Raw genomic sequence first — 18,246 nt, 5'->3', positions numbered from 1 at the left:
TGCACTGTAAATGTCAATAGACTTTTTGCAATTGTGTGGTGCCACCGATGGGATCGAAAGGGATGCCGGGAACTGGCTGTAGTAAACAGAAAACGGGAAGGCGAGAAACTGCGCTACCCAGGGTTGTTAATAGCAGGAGAGTATGACAGTCGTTTGAAGATTCGTCAGTCTTGTAACCATGGATGGAAGTCTCACAACTGCAAAATGGCGTTTTCTCTATCATCTTGGGTTCGCGACGTATAACAAACCACGACAATCTCAATAACTTCCTATTTTGCTTCCATTTTTTCTAGTTCGGTTCATTGGCCAAACTTTAAATTTAAGCAGCTATGGTGCTCTCTCTCTTTATCTTGCTGCCTTCAGTGTCATGTGGTAGATGTTCTGGGGGCGAGAAGTAGGAACATTCTGATAATATGCCGTGCACGTAGCCTTCCGAGATTTCTGGAAAAGGTCTTGGTATTAAAGATGCGACAAACCTCTCAAGGTTCGAGTTTGGAAACGTTCGAAAAATTTCAAACCTTGTTCAAGTTCGAATTTGACAGTGTTGGGTAAAGTAGACCTAAAAAGTACTTGAAGTACAAAGTAAATGAGGTTATGTACCTGAAGGAAAGTACAAATACCTTTCAAAACATCTTTTATGAAGCCCTTTCATCCCCTTATACAGCATTTTTATTTTAAAACAACGCATAAAGTTGGACGAGTTGGTTTAACATCACGAAAGGGGAACAGCTCGAAAATAAACGAGGGACGAGTAGAAGCGGTAACGACAGACACGGCGCTATGAACTTGTATACTTTGCTTGGGGGCAATCGGGGCTGCATCAGTTATTTTTTGGAAATGGTGGCAAGTTCAAGTGGCAACAGATTGTTTCTTTTACTCTCGCTGACAAACTGTTTAACAGAATGAACTTGCAAGGCACTTATTTGTTGAAAAAGCGTCATTACAGATCAATCTAAAACAAATGGGGAAAGGTGGCAAGTCCTAAATATTTTTCATTTTTGTTAGGCCGTAAAGACTGCAATTGCAGCTTAAAGGTGGAAGCCCGCACATCCAGGCAACCTAGACAAGACAATGCGCCTGCCGAACGTTTTTAGTAGTTGTGGACGTTCATTTCCGGCATGGTGCCACGAGACCGAGAACACGCTAGGACATGGGCACTGCACCCAATGCAGCTCAAGGTTGAGCAGCATGCACCTGGACCAAACTGACTAAATGCAGGTCATGAACGATTGTGCGATGAGCCTTCCACGCTCTTGAAAAAAAATAAACGGAAGATGTCAGCTGCTCTAAACTGCAGCCGGCCACTCCATCATTATTTGAAGGGGCGGTGCAACGGTTTTCAAACTTTGACCAATTAACTGCGGGAATTAATCCATGTCACCTATAAAACGAAGGACAGAAAGCCATTTTTTTTTTCTTGGACGAGCTAGCTTTTATTCTGAAAAAAAAACAAATTGAAGGTCAAAGTTTCCGTCAACTCTCGCGCAGTCTTCCAAGCGACACCACCCGATTTCCTGTTGGGTTCGCTCTCCAAAGCCCCCCGCCACTCCCTCCGCGATTGTTGACTTTTCAAGGATTAGCATCGCCGAAGGTCACGGCGAGCGAACTGGACAAAAAGATGGTACACACCACGGGGCTGATGGCAAGTGCAGCAGTGGAGGCGGACCAGTTTTGTTGACTTGCGTGTACCCACGACGGGACGCCGTAATTCACAAAACTGCCACACGCGTCTGCAGATCGGCAAGCAATTCTATCTTTTCTATGTGACATCGCGGCGGAATAGCAGTTTCTTGGGGGAAGGCGGAAGGTGGTACACTTTTATCACTTGTACCTCGATATAGATATAAAGATACAGGCTGCAAATTCTTTCAATGGTAAAAACGTTGCACCGCCCTTTTAACAATGGCTGAGCTAGTGGCTAGTGCAAACACAGCATCTGCTGTTATGCATCAGCTTTGAATTGTGTGTGGACCTCTTCCCAAATCAAGTAAGGCAAGCCAGCTAATTAAATTATTGAATTTAATTTCATATAAAGAAACTGGAGGACCTCCTCTTCCCGATTCAAGTAAGGCGAGCCAGCTAATTAAATTAATTTATTGATTTCTATATAAAGAAACTGGAAGACCTATGTTGAGAAACAACCAAGGTTACAAATGATGCTCTAGCAAAGTGCCTCGACTGGATATCAAGCCTGCAGACCAGGGGTACATTGGTCTGCGGGTTACCTTGGAACAATCTACACGGTTTTGCGCGGGAGTGGCTCTGTTTGAAAGTCTCAGGCAAGAAACTTGGATACAAACCCGAGGCCACCCCAAAACAAGCTGTTTGTGGTAAAGCTTGGGTGCAATATTTCCACTCGTAAACCCTTGAAGTAAACCTAGTCCAAAGTTCGACGAATTTCGGAAGGTTGGAAAATGGAGACGTAGTCGAATTTCAAAGCGTAAAGAGTGTAAACGTTGTTAAATTTCTTGGTGTGACAAATTCGAAGGGTGATATATAATTCATTAATGTAAAAACTTCTAAACAGTAAAAAGAAGATATATATATATTTTTTTAACGTAGTCAGAAGGAAAGCTTTCTAATCTTCAAATCCCTTTGAAGCCTTCTCCATGGCGGCGCAGCGCACGCAACAGCCCAGCTGCCGGTAAGGGGTGCGGCAATGCTGGCCTGGCCGCACAGCCCGCATGGGCAAACTCCGGAGAGGCTGCACGATCGAGCTCAGCACGGCACGGCCACTTCACAAGAGCGCACGCTCGGCCGTTGGCTGCAACCTCCGCAGTAGTGAAACGTGGCCATTCACGCCATTACACCGCAGTTGAACTAAGGGAGCGGAAGAACGACATCCATGTTTTCACACTCACAACTTATAAGAAAAGCTTAACTGTCCTCAAACTTTTTTTTTTTTTTTTTTTTTAACAGGGCTAGTGTTACACATAGAATTTTACAAAGTTAAAGTGGTTGCCGATACACTTTTGAAGATACACCACCTGCTTGATGGTGTATAGATAACCAATGTATCGAATGCCTTTCACATTATGTGTACGGAGCAAATGCTGTTTGCATGGTAAGGTTCACAGTTCTATCACAAACCAAGGAATAAATTACAACTTTCTGCCCAATATAATCAGTAACAACAGATTCCACAGATTTTTGTGACAACATATCTTATTGGGAGTGACTCCAGTGTATGTACAATAAAGTGGTGGATGCATGGGGCATCTTACAGACCAGTTACAGAAGGAACTTTCTAGTAGCAGTGGATGCACCAGTTCACGTTGCTGCTTGAAGTTGTTTTGCCTTGGCCTTTGCGAACTTGTCCTCCTCCCTGACAAAGTCCTCCTACAAGACACAAATAATAAAATTAAGCACACCGCCGAGATTCCTGAGCCAGCTTTAGGTTAAACAATAAAACACATCTCACTGCTATGTTGAGACCACATCTATTGCAGTTCAAATGTTGCTCTCAAATCAGGGTGCTCGTTTTTTTACCAATGGCAGTTCAATTTAGGACCCTCGGAAATCTTTTTTCTTGCTTGGTATATTTGAGTGATGACCTTACAGCTGGAATGTTGAACGCAATGTACACATTGAGGCCTCATTCACACACTCAAATGAACTCCCTTCAACATCACAAGCAAGATCCAGCCTACATTTTGTGTCCTCCGTTCAGACTGATTTGTACTATGTGTATGAAACAGATATGTTGGTGGTATTTGCTGCTAGACACGAACAGGAAGGCTTCTCACATTTTACGCACGGAAGTGTTAAAACCCTTTACGTTTGTCGACGCAATCGATCGGAAACAGGTGAAGCGACACGTTCTTATGCCCGCGACTGTATCGCTGCTGACTCACCCGGTTGTAGATGACCTTTACCAACAGCGAGCAGCTCGGACAAGTCGCCACTTCTTCACCATTCAGGAGGTCCTCCTGTTCAGGAGTTGGTGTTTAGACTACAGGTCAATCAATCAATCAATGAGACCACGTGCGTAAAAAGGCTGGAATTTAAACGCTGCAGCCACGACGAACACGTAGAGACCGCACTCACCCTGGTTATCTCGAATTTGTCGCCGCACGGACAGGGGTAGGTGTACGTTTCAGTCTCTTCGTCGTACTCGAAGTCTTCGATCTCGACTTCGTCGTGGTAGACAGACATACCGCTGTCAGATGCAACGCGGTCGATGATGAAAGGCAGAGTCAGCGTGGTTAGCGCGTCAGCGTGCGCGCATAGCCAGGCGGCTTTGGCATAGCGCGTACAGAAAAGAAAATTAACTCTAGATACACAACAACATCGCTCATAACAAACTGGGCGGTATATTGTGTCACCTGGCGTGAGAAATTAAAAGCAAATGTCGACGTTACGTTGTTAATTATTTGTTCGCTTTTTTAAGATATTTGTTTCTAACCTTGGAGATGGCTTGGGCCAGAGCCGTGCCAGGCCGTGCGCTGATTGCGCATCACCGACTCCGAAACCTTCCGACCCGCCGAGCGCCCGCCGAGCCCGCCGAGACACGGCCACGCCTTCGTTTGCCTGCGTCGTGGCTCGCGGCGTCGCCTGCCGGCAGCTGAGGCCGAGCTGAGGCTGCTGCAGCGGCAGAAAACACGTGTACGAATGCGAGCTGCGCTTACCGGCTTTGTTTACAGCAGTAGTTATGCTGAACTTTTCAAGCATCGTGCTTTCTGTCACTTGTGTGAAGCTCCTCTTCATCACCGCCTAGTAGGTTCAAACGCTTGCTTCTGTCCGCTCATCCTATGACTGCGTGAACTGTTCGCATTTTGTTGCCGGCATCGTCGTCGGAAGATCATTGAAAGTACACAGCGAACCTGAAGCGCGTTTCTTTCTCTCACATTTGCAGTAGATCCACCGATTTCGAGGTCCACAGGAATTGGCTGGCCATCACGCACTCTTTACCGACATCAAAATGGTATTTCGAGGTGTGTACATAGGTTGACCCCGCAATGGGTCTTATCGCGGTAAACCGAGCCGGAAAAATCGCCAAGCGAATGTGAATTTAGGTGATGCATTTTATCTGGTGAAACTTAAAGGCGTATCTCCCTTCTCGTGTAAAATGCGACCAACAAACTTGCCAGGGTCGACGGCGGAGATGTTCGCAGTCGCAGACGATCGATTGTGGTTTGTGGCGCCATCTCCCGATAGACACAGCGAGCTAGCAGACGACGCTCCCGGCTCGTTTTACTGTGCTAAGGTCCCTTGTAGACACCCGGTACATTCAACCAAATGGTGGGGCCACGAGTCTTAGAGTTTGCATAGGATAAACAACTGTATTGCCTTTGCAGAGTACCTCAGAATGGACGCTGGACTATCCGCCTCTGTTTGCCTGGTTTGAATATTTCCTGTCTTTGGCGGCGTGGTTCGTCGATCCAGCCATGCTGCAGCTGAACAATCTCAACTATGCCAGCACAGCGACGGTGTACTTCCAGAGGCTTTCCGTCATATTTTCGGACCTAGTCTTCATCTATGCCGTTTGGACGTAAGTTGGGACCGGAGCCACCCGTGCTTCGTCTGCTTTTTAAGAAATTTGTAGACACGAAAGAACACTCAAGGTAGCGGCTGTCGTTATGGCAGTTTTTGTGTCGCCTACATCTATTGTCGGAGGGAACCCCCGTGCTCTAAGCGCCCTCTGGACACCACTCTCTCCGATACCGAGTGACAACTGCCGTTCTCAGGATCTGTTCCGGTCCTCTTACAAAGCGCAATGTTAGAGATAAAGAAAACAAAAAAATGCTCAAACTTGCTAGCTGCATCAACGTTAAGAGCAGCAGGACTAGCTTCTCCCACGAAGCCCTCCACTCTTTCCACATTAGCAGAGTGAACGCTGGAGAGAAGGATCTCGCCAATAGTATGGCACTTGGAGGGCTTTGTGGGAGGGGCATGTCATGCTAATCTTAACCTGCAACAAGCTATAGCTCACGCGTCATTAATTTTAAGATGACGCACTTGGCATATTTCCTGTCTTGTCCTGTAAAAACGGTCAAAGTGTTAAGTGTGTCAAAAATTGTCCAAATAAAAATAGAAACAGCAGTGTTTTGCATTATACTGAGACTAGAGTCACTGACTAAATGGGAACGGCAGGGCATATTTTTCGAGTGCCCTGCCCCCAGCATGCACTCCATTGCCTCCCCCGCTGTGCTTTGGAAGCTTGCGCTCACTCGAGGTGTGCGAAATGCTGAAGTGTTGTCGAAGGTAAGAAGCTTGCGCTGGAGGCAGGACAGTTGAAACTGCTTTTCACCATTCTCGTCTTGCGAGTGACTTTAGCGTCTAGCACGAGTTCAGCGTGGTTGTCATTAAAACGATTTTCAGATGGCGTGGTCTGGTGGCCCCTCCGAAGAAGAGGCACGGTTCCGCGAGCGGCGCCGACCCCTGGTTCGAACCGGCGACGGTACTTGCCATGCTCTTCCTGTGGAACCCCGGCCTGCTCTTGGTGGACCACATCCATTTCCAGTACAACGGCTTCCTTCATGGAATCCTACTCCTGGCTGCTGCCAGGCTGTTCCAGGTGATGCGCTCTTATTATAATAGTTCTGCCCGAAGGAACTGGTCCGGGAGTTTGTAGTAAAGGCTCGTTTGTATGTTTGTGTTTGGCTGTGACTGGGTGCATTCTGATCTCTCGCGACTGCTTGCAACAAAAGTAAAGTCCCTAGATGTGCTTGCGTTTGTCTCGCAAATAGCGTCAGATGCATCGATGAACCCTTGGAAGCAAATCGTGGCGCAACACAGAAATGAGCGGCCCTTCGAGACGAACGGCAACAGAGCACTCGCGCATTCTCACGACAACGGTCTTTGATACTTTTAAAAAATGCAAGGTATGGATTTTATCGAGGGACTTTGAATGAGGGACCATATTGGCACCAGGGATACTGCGTTTCTTTCCCAACTTTTTACGCATCCTTCTTTCACCGTGGGCTTGAAATAATAAGCGACTATTTCTCATAGTGCGTAAATTTGATTTCACAAGTACCGCAAAATCTTCAGTCTAGTTATACGCAATTCCAGGGCTGGTCGCAAGTGATCGCGGGTGATCACAATGCACTCGTTCGCGGTCAAACGCAAATCCGTTAACCGACCCTTAGATGCCAAACGTTTGCGCAATGTTTGCAGGGACGTGCCGTGGAAGCGACCTTCTGGTTCGCTGTGCTGCTCTACTTGAAGCACATCTACATCTATGTGGCGCCCGTCTTCTTCGTTTGTCTGCTGCGCAGCCACTGCTTTGCGCCAACCTCCGAAAAAGGCGAGTAAAGGCGAATTCGGTGCAGGCCTGGGACCGTACCTGCACCGTGGGCGGCAACATTTTTGTTCCTGGACGCTCCAGTGCGCATTGAGCATCAAATATCTACGAGAATATATATACAGTCGCCGACAGAACGAAAACAGTGGGGCGTCGCTTTCCGATGCCCAGCCTCCGGCATGCGCCATTGCCTTTCGTTGTGCTTGGGCTGCGCACGCATGCTCGAAGCTCATGAGACACCAAAGCATTATCGAAAGTGGGAAGCTATTGCTGGGGATGGGAGATCTCAGAGGACCTCCCTGTCATTCTCTTTCTGCCTAGACCTACGTCACTTGCGGGCATCGTCAAACTCAATTTCATTGAAGGGCTCCACTAGAAATCCCGGCATTTCACTTGTGACGCAATTCCTCATACAAGTTCACGATTTGAATTTTTTTAACGAGATCACCATTGCATCTGCTACAGCGTGTACACTACAGTGCTTCGATCCCACTTGGGACAGTCCGCAAAAATCAGTTTCTCAACGCGTCGCGCTGGAATTTGCTACGAAGGTGCGGCTATAGGTGGCGCTCGCATAAAGTTGAAACATCAATGAACAAACATGCCTCATTCAAAAACGAAAAAAAGAAAAACTTGTTTTGGGCGACGCAGGTTCAACAATTTGGAGACGCTGCCGACAAACGGCGTATGCATGAAAAAACTTTTGCAGGATCGTCTGCTATCGAAACCTGGATCGACGCGCCCCGCACGCCTCCTATGCAGCGTACACCATCTGTCGGCAGCGTCGCCAAGTCAACGAGCGCCATAGATTGTCCGAAACAGGTTTTTATTTTGTATATTTTTAACGAGGTAAGGTTATCCTTAGATCTTTTAACTTTATATGTGCACCAACTGGCTGCGCCCCTCTAGTAATTCTTAGTGTGATACATCGAGAAACCGATTTTTGCGGACCACCCAATGTGAGGTTGAGGTGTTAGTGTACATGCTGTACTTACTAGGCCTAAAAACGGATGTTGCGAAATTGATTTCTGCCAGAGGACACGATCGGTGTTGGACTTGGCTGTAGTGATTTGGTGCCAAAGACAATGAACTGATGAAAACTCTCGTCTTTTTATGCAGGTATGAAAGCTCTCTTCGGAAGTTTCCGCCCCGTGCGTTTCCTCCAACTAGCAGGAACGGTGATTCTTGTGAGCCTGGTTTCTCTGTGGCCTTTCCTTAGTCAGGTGAGTCCGAGATTTCCGAATATTTGAATGCATAATCCGTAAAGCGGACAACAATCCGCTTTTCATTTAGCAGAACTGTGCAGCACTTCACCATTTTCCGAATTCCCGGCTTGAGATTTTTTTTTTATATAAAAGTTTGTGGGCGTAGCTCGAGCAATCGTGGACACAGAGCCAACAGTTAGTTTTGGCTAGCCCCATTGAGCTACGGCGACCTGGATTGAGATGTCGAAACATCGCTTTTTGTGCCCATTGTAACTCATCTTCCACCTCCAGCTCGTACAGAGACACAATCTCCTCTCTTTCTTAATGGCACTGCTACAAAGGTCACCAGCTCTTCGGAAAATAGTGGCTTGTTTATCGCCAAGCGCCTGTCACAGGTTTTGGCACGTTTGCAGGTTCTTTGTTCCACGTCTGTTCCAGACTCAGCTCGTACAACTAGGGCAGCGACTGTTCCCGTTCAAACGTGGCCTGTGCCACGCATATTGGGCACCGAACTGGTGGGCACTGTACGCTGCCATGGACAGGGTCATGGCACTCTCGGGTGAGTTCCTGACATCTTAGAGTCCAGTGTTCGGATTGGATTGCCTCGGATACCTGCTCCATCGAGCAGCTGTGTTCATTAAAGCGAAGGAATTCGCGGCTAGGGTTTTAACACGCCGCTGCTTGGCGCACTTCGAGCAAAAGCTTGCGCTGCAGAACTCAGAGTTCTATTTTCACCTTTGCTCGTTTCGGTCGGAGTGAGCGTTGTACCGGCGTGTGGTCATGTATCACTACTGCGGGACGCACGTTGAAGACCGCAGGGTAGCGGCTGTACTGCAATGGCTAACTACGTTTCTCATCCCCAGCTAGTGACAGTGTCACCGTAATTTGGTGGACTAAACTCGCGCTCTCTAAACATCTAGCGGCTCATTTGTTTGTTTTCTATTGAAGAGGCCAAAGGCCCTCAACAGCTAGCCTAGTAGATTACTTCACTCTACAGTGGACTGAGGAAAATAGAAATTTATACATTTCATACTTCCGGTTAATTCAAACGAATTTCAAAATGTTGGTTGTCCGACTACATTTTCAATGCATTTATAAGGTGCATAAGGGGGGATACTACCCAAAACAGTAAATTTTTGAACCACTTGTCGGATTTAAATTATATTTACACTGCTTGTTTCTGTTGATGTTGAGAACATTTCTGCCAATTTTTGTTAACCTGGGTGAAGTACGAAAAAAATTGTGAACGTTCAAAGACAAAAGTGGGCGTGTCTGCTTAGGAAAACTATCGTTTTGAAATTACTTATAAATTTGTTGTTTTCATGTGTTACATAGCATTAGGACAGTTCAGAGCAGATAACTATGGAGCTATATTTCTATGTTATACCATCTTTCATGACAAAAAAAGCCACATAAACACAAATACAGTTTTTTAGATTTCCATCCTTTGTCGGAACTTTTAGTTCTTGAGCATGAAAAATGACAAAATAAAAAATACAAGCTCATAGTTATCTTCCCCTTAAAATTTCACCCCAGAAAAACTCATAAAAATGAATCCAAGTTGCGTAATAACAAAACGATAATTTTCCTAAAATGAAATTTATGCCAAAAAGTGGAATGGAGAAAAATGCGTTCAAAGTGCTCCAACCTCTACCTTTTCTTTAGCATCGGAGGACCGAAAATAATTTATAAAAAATTAACTATGCAGTGTAAATTAATGACATTTTCTGGGAATACTCTCTAGATGTTGGTGGATGTAAATATGACATTTTTCAAAATCAACTTTTTTTTTCAGAAATTGTTTTTTCTGGGTAGTGTCCCCCAAACAGCACTTCCACTTAACTCATACTATTTGTTCAACGTAGTGGGTTAGACCCATTGAGTGTACTTCTCATTGAGTACTACCTATGTACTGCGGAAAAGCAATACCCGCAAAGCTCGCGAGCATTGCTTTTCCTCAGTATGCGGGGGCTCAGTGAAAAGTACACTCGGTGGGACTAACCCGCCGCGAGTATGCAAGCAGTACTGTCTTTACAATCTGCTTTAATTATTCATGCTTATTTGTTTAAATTTTTCTGAGAGTTAAATTTGAGATTAAAGAAAGAATATTTGCATATAGCAAGCAGATTTTTAAATTCCCTCGATTAGGATAGCTGGGCGTCTCTCTAGGTTTAATTTTATGTCAAATCTATTATTTACATGCCACCACAATGTAGGCATTGGACTTTCCGAGGCCACATTTCATATAGTATTAAAACTAACTCTGCTTAGAAGTGGACGAGTGGAAGGTTGGAAACAACATTGACGAGTTTAACTGATTTTTCGTTTAAGCATGGTACAACGGTAGTAAAAGGCTTGGAGAAGCTATTCAACATTTGAATAGAAAATATTCGGCCAAAACCACTATTCGCTTTCAACTTCACCAATGTTTAATGTCTGTGTAGAGGAAAGCATAATACATCTACTTGGTACGTGTAGATATTCCTATAGCAAATCGCTACTTTGCCTCTCATCATATTTAGATGAATTTCTGATTACTCAAACTTCTGATATTTAAAACAAAAGTCTGTGGCTTCTTGGGGTTTGAATTAATGAGGATCGACTGTAGGTCTTTGAGCATTACACCTTTTAGATGTTAGCAGCTGCAAAGCATATAACACCTCCCTAAAACAAAGTTTCCGATAAAAGATAAAAAAAAAGAGGAAACTAAATTTGCATTTTTTGTTGTAGGGCTGATGCCCAAGTCGACTGCAGAGGCTGGTGTGTCGACCACTGCCGGCTTGGTTCGAGACTCCAGCTTCGTCTTCTTGCCAGACGTGCGGCCACTCTGTACATTTATTCTCACCCTGCTCTTCCAACTGGTGAGAGGCACCCATCCCAATGATTCTTGAAGCTGTCGTATGCTGTATGCATGCCAATTTGCCACAGCCAGTGCTAGCGAGTTTCAGAAGAAAAGAGTCCAGTTGAAGTTGATACCTGCGGACTAGCATCCCCAAAGGTCGCCTTTTCTGCTTATTGTTGCTTCGGCATGCTGTATAGATGCAACGCCTGAAGTTTAATTTGGAGAACTCAGTTAACTCCCGGCACCAGTGAAAATATCTCGGTGTTATAGTGGTAACATGATAAGCTCTTCCAACAATGCTCTCCAGCCATCTCACAACTGCTAAAGGGGAAAGAGTGGAGGGCTTTGTGAGAGGAGCCTATCTATCTATTCTTAACGTGCAACAGCCTGTAGCAAAGTCTGGTCCGCCAGTTTGCACAGTTCCTCGGTAAACCGATTTCATCTCTGCAGCCGGCCCTGTGGGGACTGTGGAAGCGTCCGCGGGATCCGTGGGCGCTTCTCAGGGCGCTCGTCCTCTGCTCCCTAAGCGCTTTCCTCTTCGGATGGCACGTGCACGAGAAAGCGGTGCTCATGCCCATCTTGCTTGCCACGTAAGCCGGCGACTCAAAACATAGTTCGGTCCAGCGCAGCTGTCAAACCCGTGGCAGGTACTCAAAGGGTGGCGCGCTTTCACCCGCAGACCGCTGGCCCTTCGAAGCTCGGAGGACGCTGCCATCTTTGTGCTCCTGTCGTTCGCGGGACACTGCTCGCTGTTTCCTCTGCTGTTCCAACCTGCTGGTACGTGGTGTTGGCTGCGACGTCCTAGCCGCAAAGTGGGCGGCAAGGGCTTTCTTCAATAGGGCAGCGTCACAAGAGCGGTCTGGCAGAGATGCCGAACAGGAGACACCTTTCACTTTCTACAGAAACTCCCATCAAGGGGTTGCTGGTGTTGCTGCACACCGTCTACGCCATCTGCGCGCTCCGCAAACTGCACGGGAACGGAAAAGACATGGTCCGACGCTCGGGCAAAGTGCAGAGGTAAGTGCACCGAAAAGATACCACAGTGAATGAGCTACTACTTTCTCTATGTTGATGTTCCGAGCAAGCCCCACCCGTACATGCGCTTAGGCAGCTTGTCTGCTTTCGGCATGTTGTCATCTGCTTTTGGCATGCCATCCGCCCTGGGCAGGTCATCTGCTTTGAGCAGGTCATATGCTTTAGACAGGTCGTCTGCTTTTGGCAGGTGTGAAGACCTGCTGGCACCGGCAGAACAGTTGGGAATAAGCATCCTGGCCCTTGTGCTGGTCTACTCGGAGCTCATCCACCCATTTGTTCCCTCCGCCGAGAGACTACAGTTCCTGCCACTTCTGCTGACGTCCGTCAGTTGTGCCGCCTGCATCATCTATGCCTGGATCCGGTCGTGGGTTGTCTGGGTTTATCCATTGCATCCTTAGCTCCACGTTTCAAGTGTTTTTATTTATATTTCTCTCCCTGCAAGTTGGATGGGAAGCCCAATAACAAACCTCTTGTGTTCCGAGTTACGGAAGTTGTGCCAAAACACTTTCATACTTACAGCACGCTGCTGCTTCTTGTCTGTTAGAACACTATCAGCCATTGGAATCTTTTCAGCTAAGCGGACAACTTTCTTCTAGTCGGAGTGACTGCAGTCGGAGAGCACATATTTACATTTTCCATCCCTTTGAATATACATTTTTTGGTGAAAAGTTTAATAAAAGGGGTTTGCAGCTCCCACTAGTGAAAACAAAAATTGTTGCAGAGCACTATACTCTGTTTCACCTTACGATGTACCACAGGAAAGGCTACAAGCGCGGTCTCCTTGCTCTAGGGCAGCTCTCGCCGGCACAAGCTCTCGTGCACTAAGGGCAGCTGCCAACGCTACGAGCTCGCGCTTCTAGCCTTCGCTGCGGTACAGCATAAGGTAAAACGGAGTATAGCCGTGGCCTTTGAAGCTTTGCATATGCCTTATGCAGGGGTCATCAGATGTGGTTTTGCAATGCCAAGGCATATCGCCCACGTCAATAAATTGTTGTGTACCTTTCTCCCCCGTTCTGATTGATCACTTCCAATGTAAGCATTTGTATTACGTGCAAGACAGACCAACTCGACTTAAATCGGCTTTGGGTATGTATTTAGACCGTGCATACATTGAGCTGCGTTAAGGTTTAGTACCGCTACTTTTAAGCGTTGCCTCTCAAACTAATTTAAGCGTAAGTTTGAAGCTTGGGCGAGTTGGTACATACTTATGGATTAAAACCGTGCTGTGTCTTTCATCATCCGGTCTCCCTTGCGCTGATTCTTAAAGGGGTACTCCGCCGATTCCTTCATGGTCCCCGATTTGCTTGAAATTTTGCTAAACTCGCCAAACAACATCGCCAAAATAGTATCCCAAATATTGGGTAGAAATAATTTTTTTTCACGAAGTTATTGAATTTACAATTTTGGTCCTCATCAGTGGAAGTGCAGGGGTTCACTCTTTGGACTGTAGAATTTGTTCCCAACTGATTCGAAGCAGTTTCATGGTGTCAAATGAATGCTTTGGAAGCTCGCTCCAGGACCCGCGCTTCAGCACGGAACAAATGATTGGCATATTCTATTTTTTAGACTGCTCGCCCGACTGGCAAGCTGACCTTCCACTGACGTCAAGGCACTGAAAAGGGCGGGTATATTTGAATTTTGGTTTTTGCATCATTTTCATTTGCCTATTTCGCAATAACTATTATGAATTTTACGATACTAAATAGCATACCAGAAAGGGTAAAGGACAAGGAGTCAGAAAATATAGTCGAGGTAGCTCAAAAATCGGCGGAGTACCCCTTTAAAAGGATTGCGAAACTTTTTTTTTTTTTTTTTATTGCAATAAACCTGCTGTTTATAGATGGTAATCCAGTCTTATTATAAATAACAATGGAAAACGTTGTCCTTTCTAGCTTTGCAGTTACAAAAAACGCCAGAGAAAGTTGAGTCAACCTTGATCCCTAGCCAGAACAAGTTGTGGGCTGTTCTTTCACTGACCCTTGCTACATTTGCAGCACATGTTGTAGCCTGGTCACATTGTTGTATTCTGCAATTTGCATGGTGTCATGCAAATTGCAGAACAGTCATGATGCAATTGGTCTACAGTCATGGTGAACAGTCATGGGGAGTCATGGTGCCAAAACTGTCATTTGGGAATGTAGTATTGTGTACAAGGTCAGAAATAAAGGCAGGGTTAGAGATACGGCAAAGGAGTGTGGGTAGGTTGGCATTGGGGGCACATGGGAATACACCAAATGAGGGAGTACAGGGGGATATGGGTTGGGCATCTTTCGAGAGTAGAGAAGCGATCAGTAAAGTAATTTTTGAACAAAGACTAGCTGAAATTGAGGATACATGGTGGACAGCGAAAGTGTACAAGTAATTACATATGAAAAGTCTAAACACTAAGTGGACAAACCGAACCCACAGGCTGAGATCTAAATACATTCAACGAGATGGGGCCGATCAGAGCATATCAGTAGAAAAGGGAGTTAAGGAAATAGAGAGGAAATTGTGGGACGAGAGATTGCAGGGGAAATGAGCTTTAACAATATACAGGGCACAGAAATAAATAAAGAAGGGACAGTTGTATGATAATTCATTAAGGAGCTCATTGCTGTTTGAAGCTATGACGGGGGTGCTAAGAATGAAGACATATAGGACTAAATTCCAGGAAATAGACACTCTGTGTGACATACGCAAGTGCGAAAGGGAAACTATAGAACATGTAATTTTAAGGTGCACGGGGCTTCGTCCCACTCTCTTGGGGGGAGATGACTACGGATTTGGGGGGGGGGGGGGGGGGGGAGGCACTGGGAATTGCAGGCAAGGATGGACGAATGGATAGGGAAAGAATTGCAGTAACTAAGAGGAGAATGAAAGATTGGTGGAAAAGATCTGAGGAGGGGTAAAAATACAGATAAGAATAAGCAATGGAAACACTTAGGGAGGGGTGGGGGTTGTGTTAGAACAAAATTTATACAAATTTTAAAAAAGGATGACAAAATGTTAGGCTAAGTGGCACAAGCCGCCGTCCGTTACAAGGGGTATAGCCATTACTATCCATCCATCCATGCATGCATGCATACTTTTTCATTCACGATGGACATTACGTTTTTAGGTCAATCTCATGCACAAGCCCTCTTGTAAGCCACTATACCATATGCAGTTAATAAAATTCCTCCAACTAATATTGTGCCGCAGTTTCACTAAAGGCAACCGTGATGCTCGAGCAAATGACTGAAAAATGATTTAGACCGCCCGACGGCCTAACTTAACACCCGCCTACCCGGTGGGTGCCGTATACAACCGAAAGGAGGGTTAAACCGTGCCAACTCTACAGAAAGTCTTTGGTACCTCACTTCAGGCTTGACCCTGGCTATCTGTAGGCGGCTGCTGCCCCTTAGATCTACCCGCAGCTATCAAACGGAGCAACGTCTAGGGGTAGCGACCCGTCGGTCATCTGGGTGCTTACGATTCTTGTTGCCGCCAGTTATCAGTAGCTTTGTCAAAAGTCCTAGAAAACAGTTTTCTGCCCTCGAACGTCAAAACGGTCCGCGATAGAGCAGAACGACATTGCTCGATCCCTCCCGACACCGTATCCAAAGCTTGGGAAGTCACATTTTCTAATCGCACCGATCACCAATCGCGCCCGTTCCGTAGGCAGCACCAAAATGGTTGTACTTATGAGAAAATTTGGGAATGCTGCGTAAAGTGAATACAAGAGCTCGGAGTTGTCTGGGAAACGCATTAAACGGGGTAAGAAATGCGAGATCACAGGCCATTTAAGTTTGAACGACGGTGTATTAGTGCCCAGTCGGTTCTAAATAAACTCCAATGTCTGCCGTTGGGCTGCTTCTACTTGTCGTTGGCATAGTCCGCAGGGTTCTTCCTTATGCTTCGTTCGTACTCCCTCTTGCTGTAGTCGTAGACGAGGTAGCCCATGATGAAGGCTGCAAGGAAAATAAAACGAAGGTCATCGAGAGCTTTTGCAAAGGAGAAGAAAAACTATGGCCGCCAAAGAAAACAGAACTTTGAATTGTGAACGTCCAAATTCGATTATGGCGACGGCTGGTAACACCTAACTCCACTCCTTTCTTTGTCCTTGTATTTTGAGTCCCTCTCTCTCCCTCCGAAATTCTCTCGACCGTCCACCGACTGTTCCTGCCGCGGAACCTTCAATGCCAATTTAGGCATACGGAACGAATATATCGGGGCATGTAATAGCCGCCCGGCCCCACTGAGCCTCCTCTATAATACACTTAATGCGGCAGGACTTCATTGTATCTGCTCCGCAATCGTTAAGGGGTCAACCTGTTGCAGGTCGGTGGTGTCTGAACAGGGGGCAACCGCACCCCCTCTCCCCAGACGTTTCTGAAGTCTGTTGCAGGTCAAGAAAGGCAGCACAAAAACTCCTCCCACAGAGACCTACACTCTTTCCACTTTCGCACAGCAAATGCTCGAGAAGCGGCCGCCAATGTCACTTGATGGACTTTTGAAAAGGGTCTATCGTAGAGCATCAAACATCCTGTCATACGTGGGGCCACGTAGAATATCTGGTCCTTCGTCCGTCGGATGACGTTGGGAAAGCCATGCTTCAGCAGGCCGGCGAAGGCTCGCTGCTCATAGGGCGACAGTCTGTACGTCACGACTCCCCTCAGCTTGATCAGGTTCCCAAAGTGCAGGCCCATGGCTGAAAAATGCAAACCGAAAGCGTTACCAACAATAGTCCCATCGGACCACATGCAGCGTGCCCTCCAAAAAAAGTTCATAGTATTTTTTTCTTAACCGCAAAAATAAACTGCGTCACCAAACGCTCCGCCTCCACTGTACTAACCACTGTCTCATTCAAGTCGTAAGCGATTTTCAGGAATTTTCAGATGGAAAATGGGGGCCAACAAAGTCCACGGGTACTTGAGATGAATGGCGGCAGTTACCATAAACGGGCCGCAATTTTCCTATTTAAAATTTCTGAAAATCGCGTTTGCGCAGCGCAAGTTCGTCTGCCTCTTGCACAAGGCTTGTGATAATGTCAGAACGCCAAGCTCTTGTTGGCTTACTGAGAAACATAGTGGGTAGGCCTCAAGGCATCTAGCACAGTTCTATCCACAATCATTTCAATCAAAGCCAATCAACTCGGCGTCGTTCTGACGTCATCACAACTCCTGCCAAAGAAGCAGACGGCTTGCTCTCCGCATAGCTTTTGAATCAGATGACGGTTAGTTCTTAAAATTTGGCCTCTAGTCCGGACCCCTAGCGCAACATTTGGGTGAAGATTGAGCGTTCGGCGAAGCGTAATTTACTCTTGCAATAAAAAAAAAATAAAACATTATTTGGGGACGGGCTTTACAGGATCATCGCGCAGCGAGAGGGTGCCCCCATGACCTTGATAGCGATCTGGTGATTTACTGTTAGATATTAATTTCTTCTAGATTATAAAGGCATCTGTGCTAGATGGTCGTTTTAGTGAAGCTGGAAAAAATATTTACAAAATGTACTATACGATATGCGCAGAAGGGGTAACGTTGGAGGGGTCGCGCTGGACTGCAAACCCCTCCAACGTGCTACGCACAAGTCCCATTTGAACTCCTAGGTCCTGCTAATTAGCGAAAAACTGCTAAACTTCAAACAGCTAGAAATGAAATGATTAGTGATTAGTATTACCTCGGATGTGGTGACTGGAGCTCCAAGAGGTTCAGACTTTCAACAATACTCTAGGGTGCAAGACTGGCGAGCCAACGCCGACTGAGACCGACCGAGAAAACGCAATCGCGCTATTTGCGTTACAGAACGCCGATGACTTTGATGTATCCTCTCGCCATTCAGGAACATTGTAGACAACTGCACGACTGAATAAATATTATTCCAAACTTTCGGTGCTTTAGCGATAAGTTATTTTTAAAAGGTTAATCACAAAGTGAGCAGTTACAATTAAATGT

At 46.1% G+C, this 18,246-nt stretch overlaps 3 protein-coding genes across 4 annotated transcripts; 1 reads left to right on the top strand and 2 right to left on the bottom strand.

The window, feature by feature from the left end:
• Positions 1-3,147: 3,147 nt before the first annotated feature.
• On the bottom strand, positions 3,148-4,324 carry LOC8030228 (DPH3 homolog). The gene is made up of 3 exons (XM_002399389.5): positions 4,048-4,324; positions 3,855-3,929; positions 3,148-3,339 (listed from the first exon to the last, which is right to left on the bottom strand). Exons 1-3 carry the CDS (start codon positions 4,153-4,155, stop codon positions 3,271-3,273), a joined length of 252 nt encoding a protein of 83 aa, XP_002399430.5. The 5' UTR covers positions 4,156-4,324; the 3' UTR covers positions 3,148-3,270.
• Positions 4,325-4,392: 68 nt separating this feature from the next.
• Positions 4,393-13,335, top strand: LOC8030229 (probable dolichyl pyrophosphate Glc1Man9GlcNAc2 alpha-1,3-glucosyltransferase). 2 transcript variants are annotated; one of them, XM_002399390.5, is made up of 12 exons: positions 4,393-4,716; positions 4,856-4,934; positions 5,298-5,491; positions 6,322-6,517; positions 7,120-7,249; positions 8,366-8,469; positions 8,890-9,010; positions 11,182-11,312; positions 11,744-11,883; positions 11,973-12,070; positions 12,196-12,310; positions 12,516-13,335. In XM_002399390.5, the coding sequence occupies exons 1-12, from the start codon at positions 4,652-4,654 to the stop codon at positions 12,724-12,726; spliced, it is 1,584 nt and encodes a 527-aa protein (XP_002399431.4). In that variant the 5' UTR covers positions 4,393-4,651; the 3' UTR covers positions 12,727-13,335. The 2 variants fall into 2 exon arrangements, with proteins under 2 accessions (XP_002399431.4, XP_040354755.2); XM_040498821.2 differs by having other exon boundaries at positions 4,477-4,605.
• A 2,756-nt stretch (positions 13,336-16,091) lies between these two features.
• On the bottom strand, positions 16,092-18,095 carry LOC8030230 (cytochrome b-c1 complex subunit 8). The gene is made up of 3 exons (XM_002399391.5): positions 17,972-18,095; positions 16,845-17,000; positions 16,092-16,260 (listed from the first exon to the last, which is right to left on the bottom strand). Exons 2-3 carry the CDS (start codon positions 16,996-16,998, stop codon positions 16,166-16,168), a joined length of 249 nt encoding a protein of 82 aa, XP_002399432.3. The 5' UTR covers positions 16,999-17,000; positions 17,972-18,095; the 3' UTR covers positions 16,092-16,165.
• Between the last annotated feature and the right edge of the window lie 151 nt (positions 18,096-18,246).

Source organism: Ixodes scapularis, unplaced genomic scaffold (genome assembly GCF_016920785.2).
Source record: "Ixodes scapularis isolate PalLabHiFi unplaced genomic scaffold, ASM1692078v2 PGA_scaffold13__105_contigs__length_92229423, whole genome shotgun sequence".
Classification (NCBI taxonomy): domain Eukaryota; kingdom Metazoa; phylum Arthropoda; class Arachnida; order Ixodida; family Ixodidae; genus Ixodes; species Ixodes scapularis.
The sequence above is the reverse complement of the archived record's forward strand: the minus strand, read 5'-3'. Positions and strand labels throughout refer to the sequence as shown.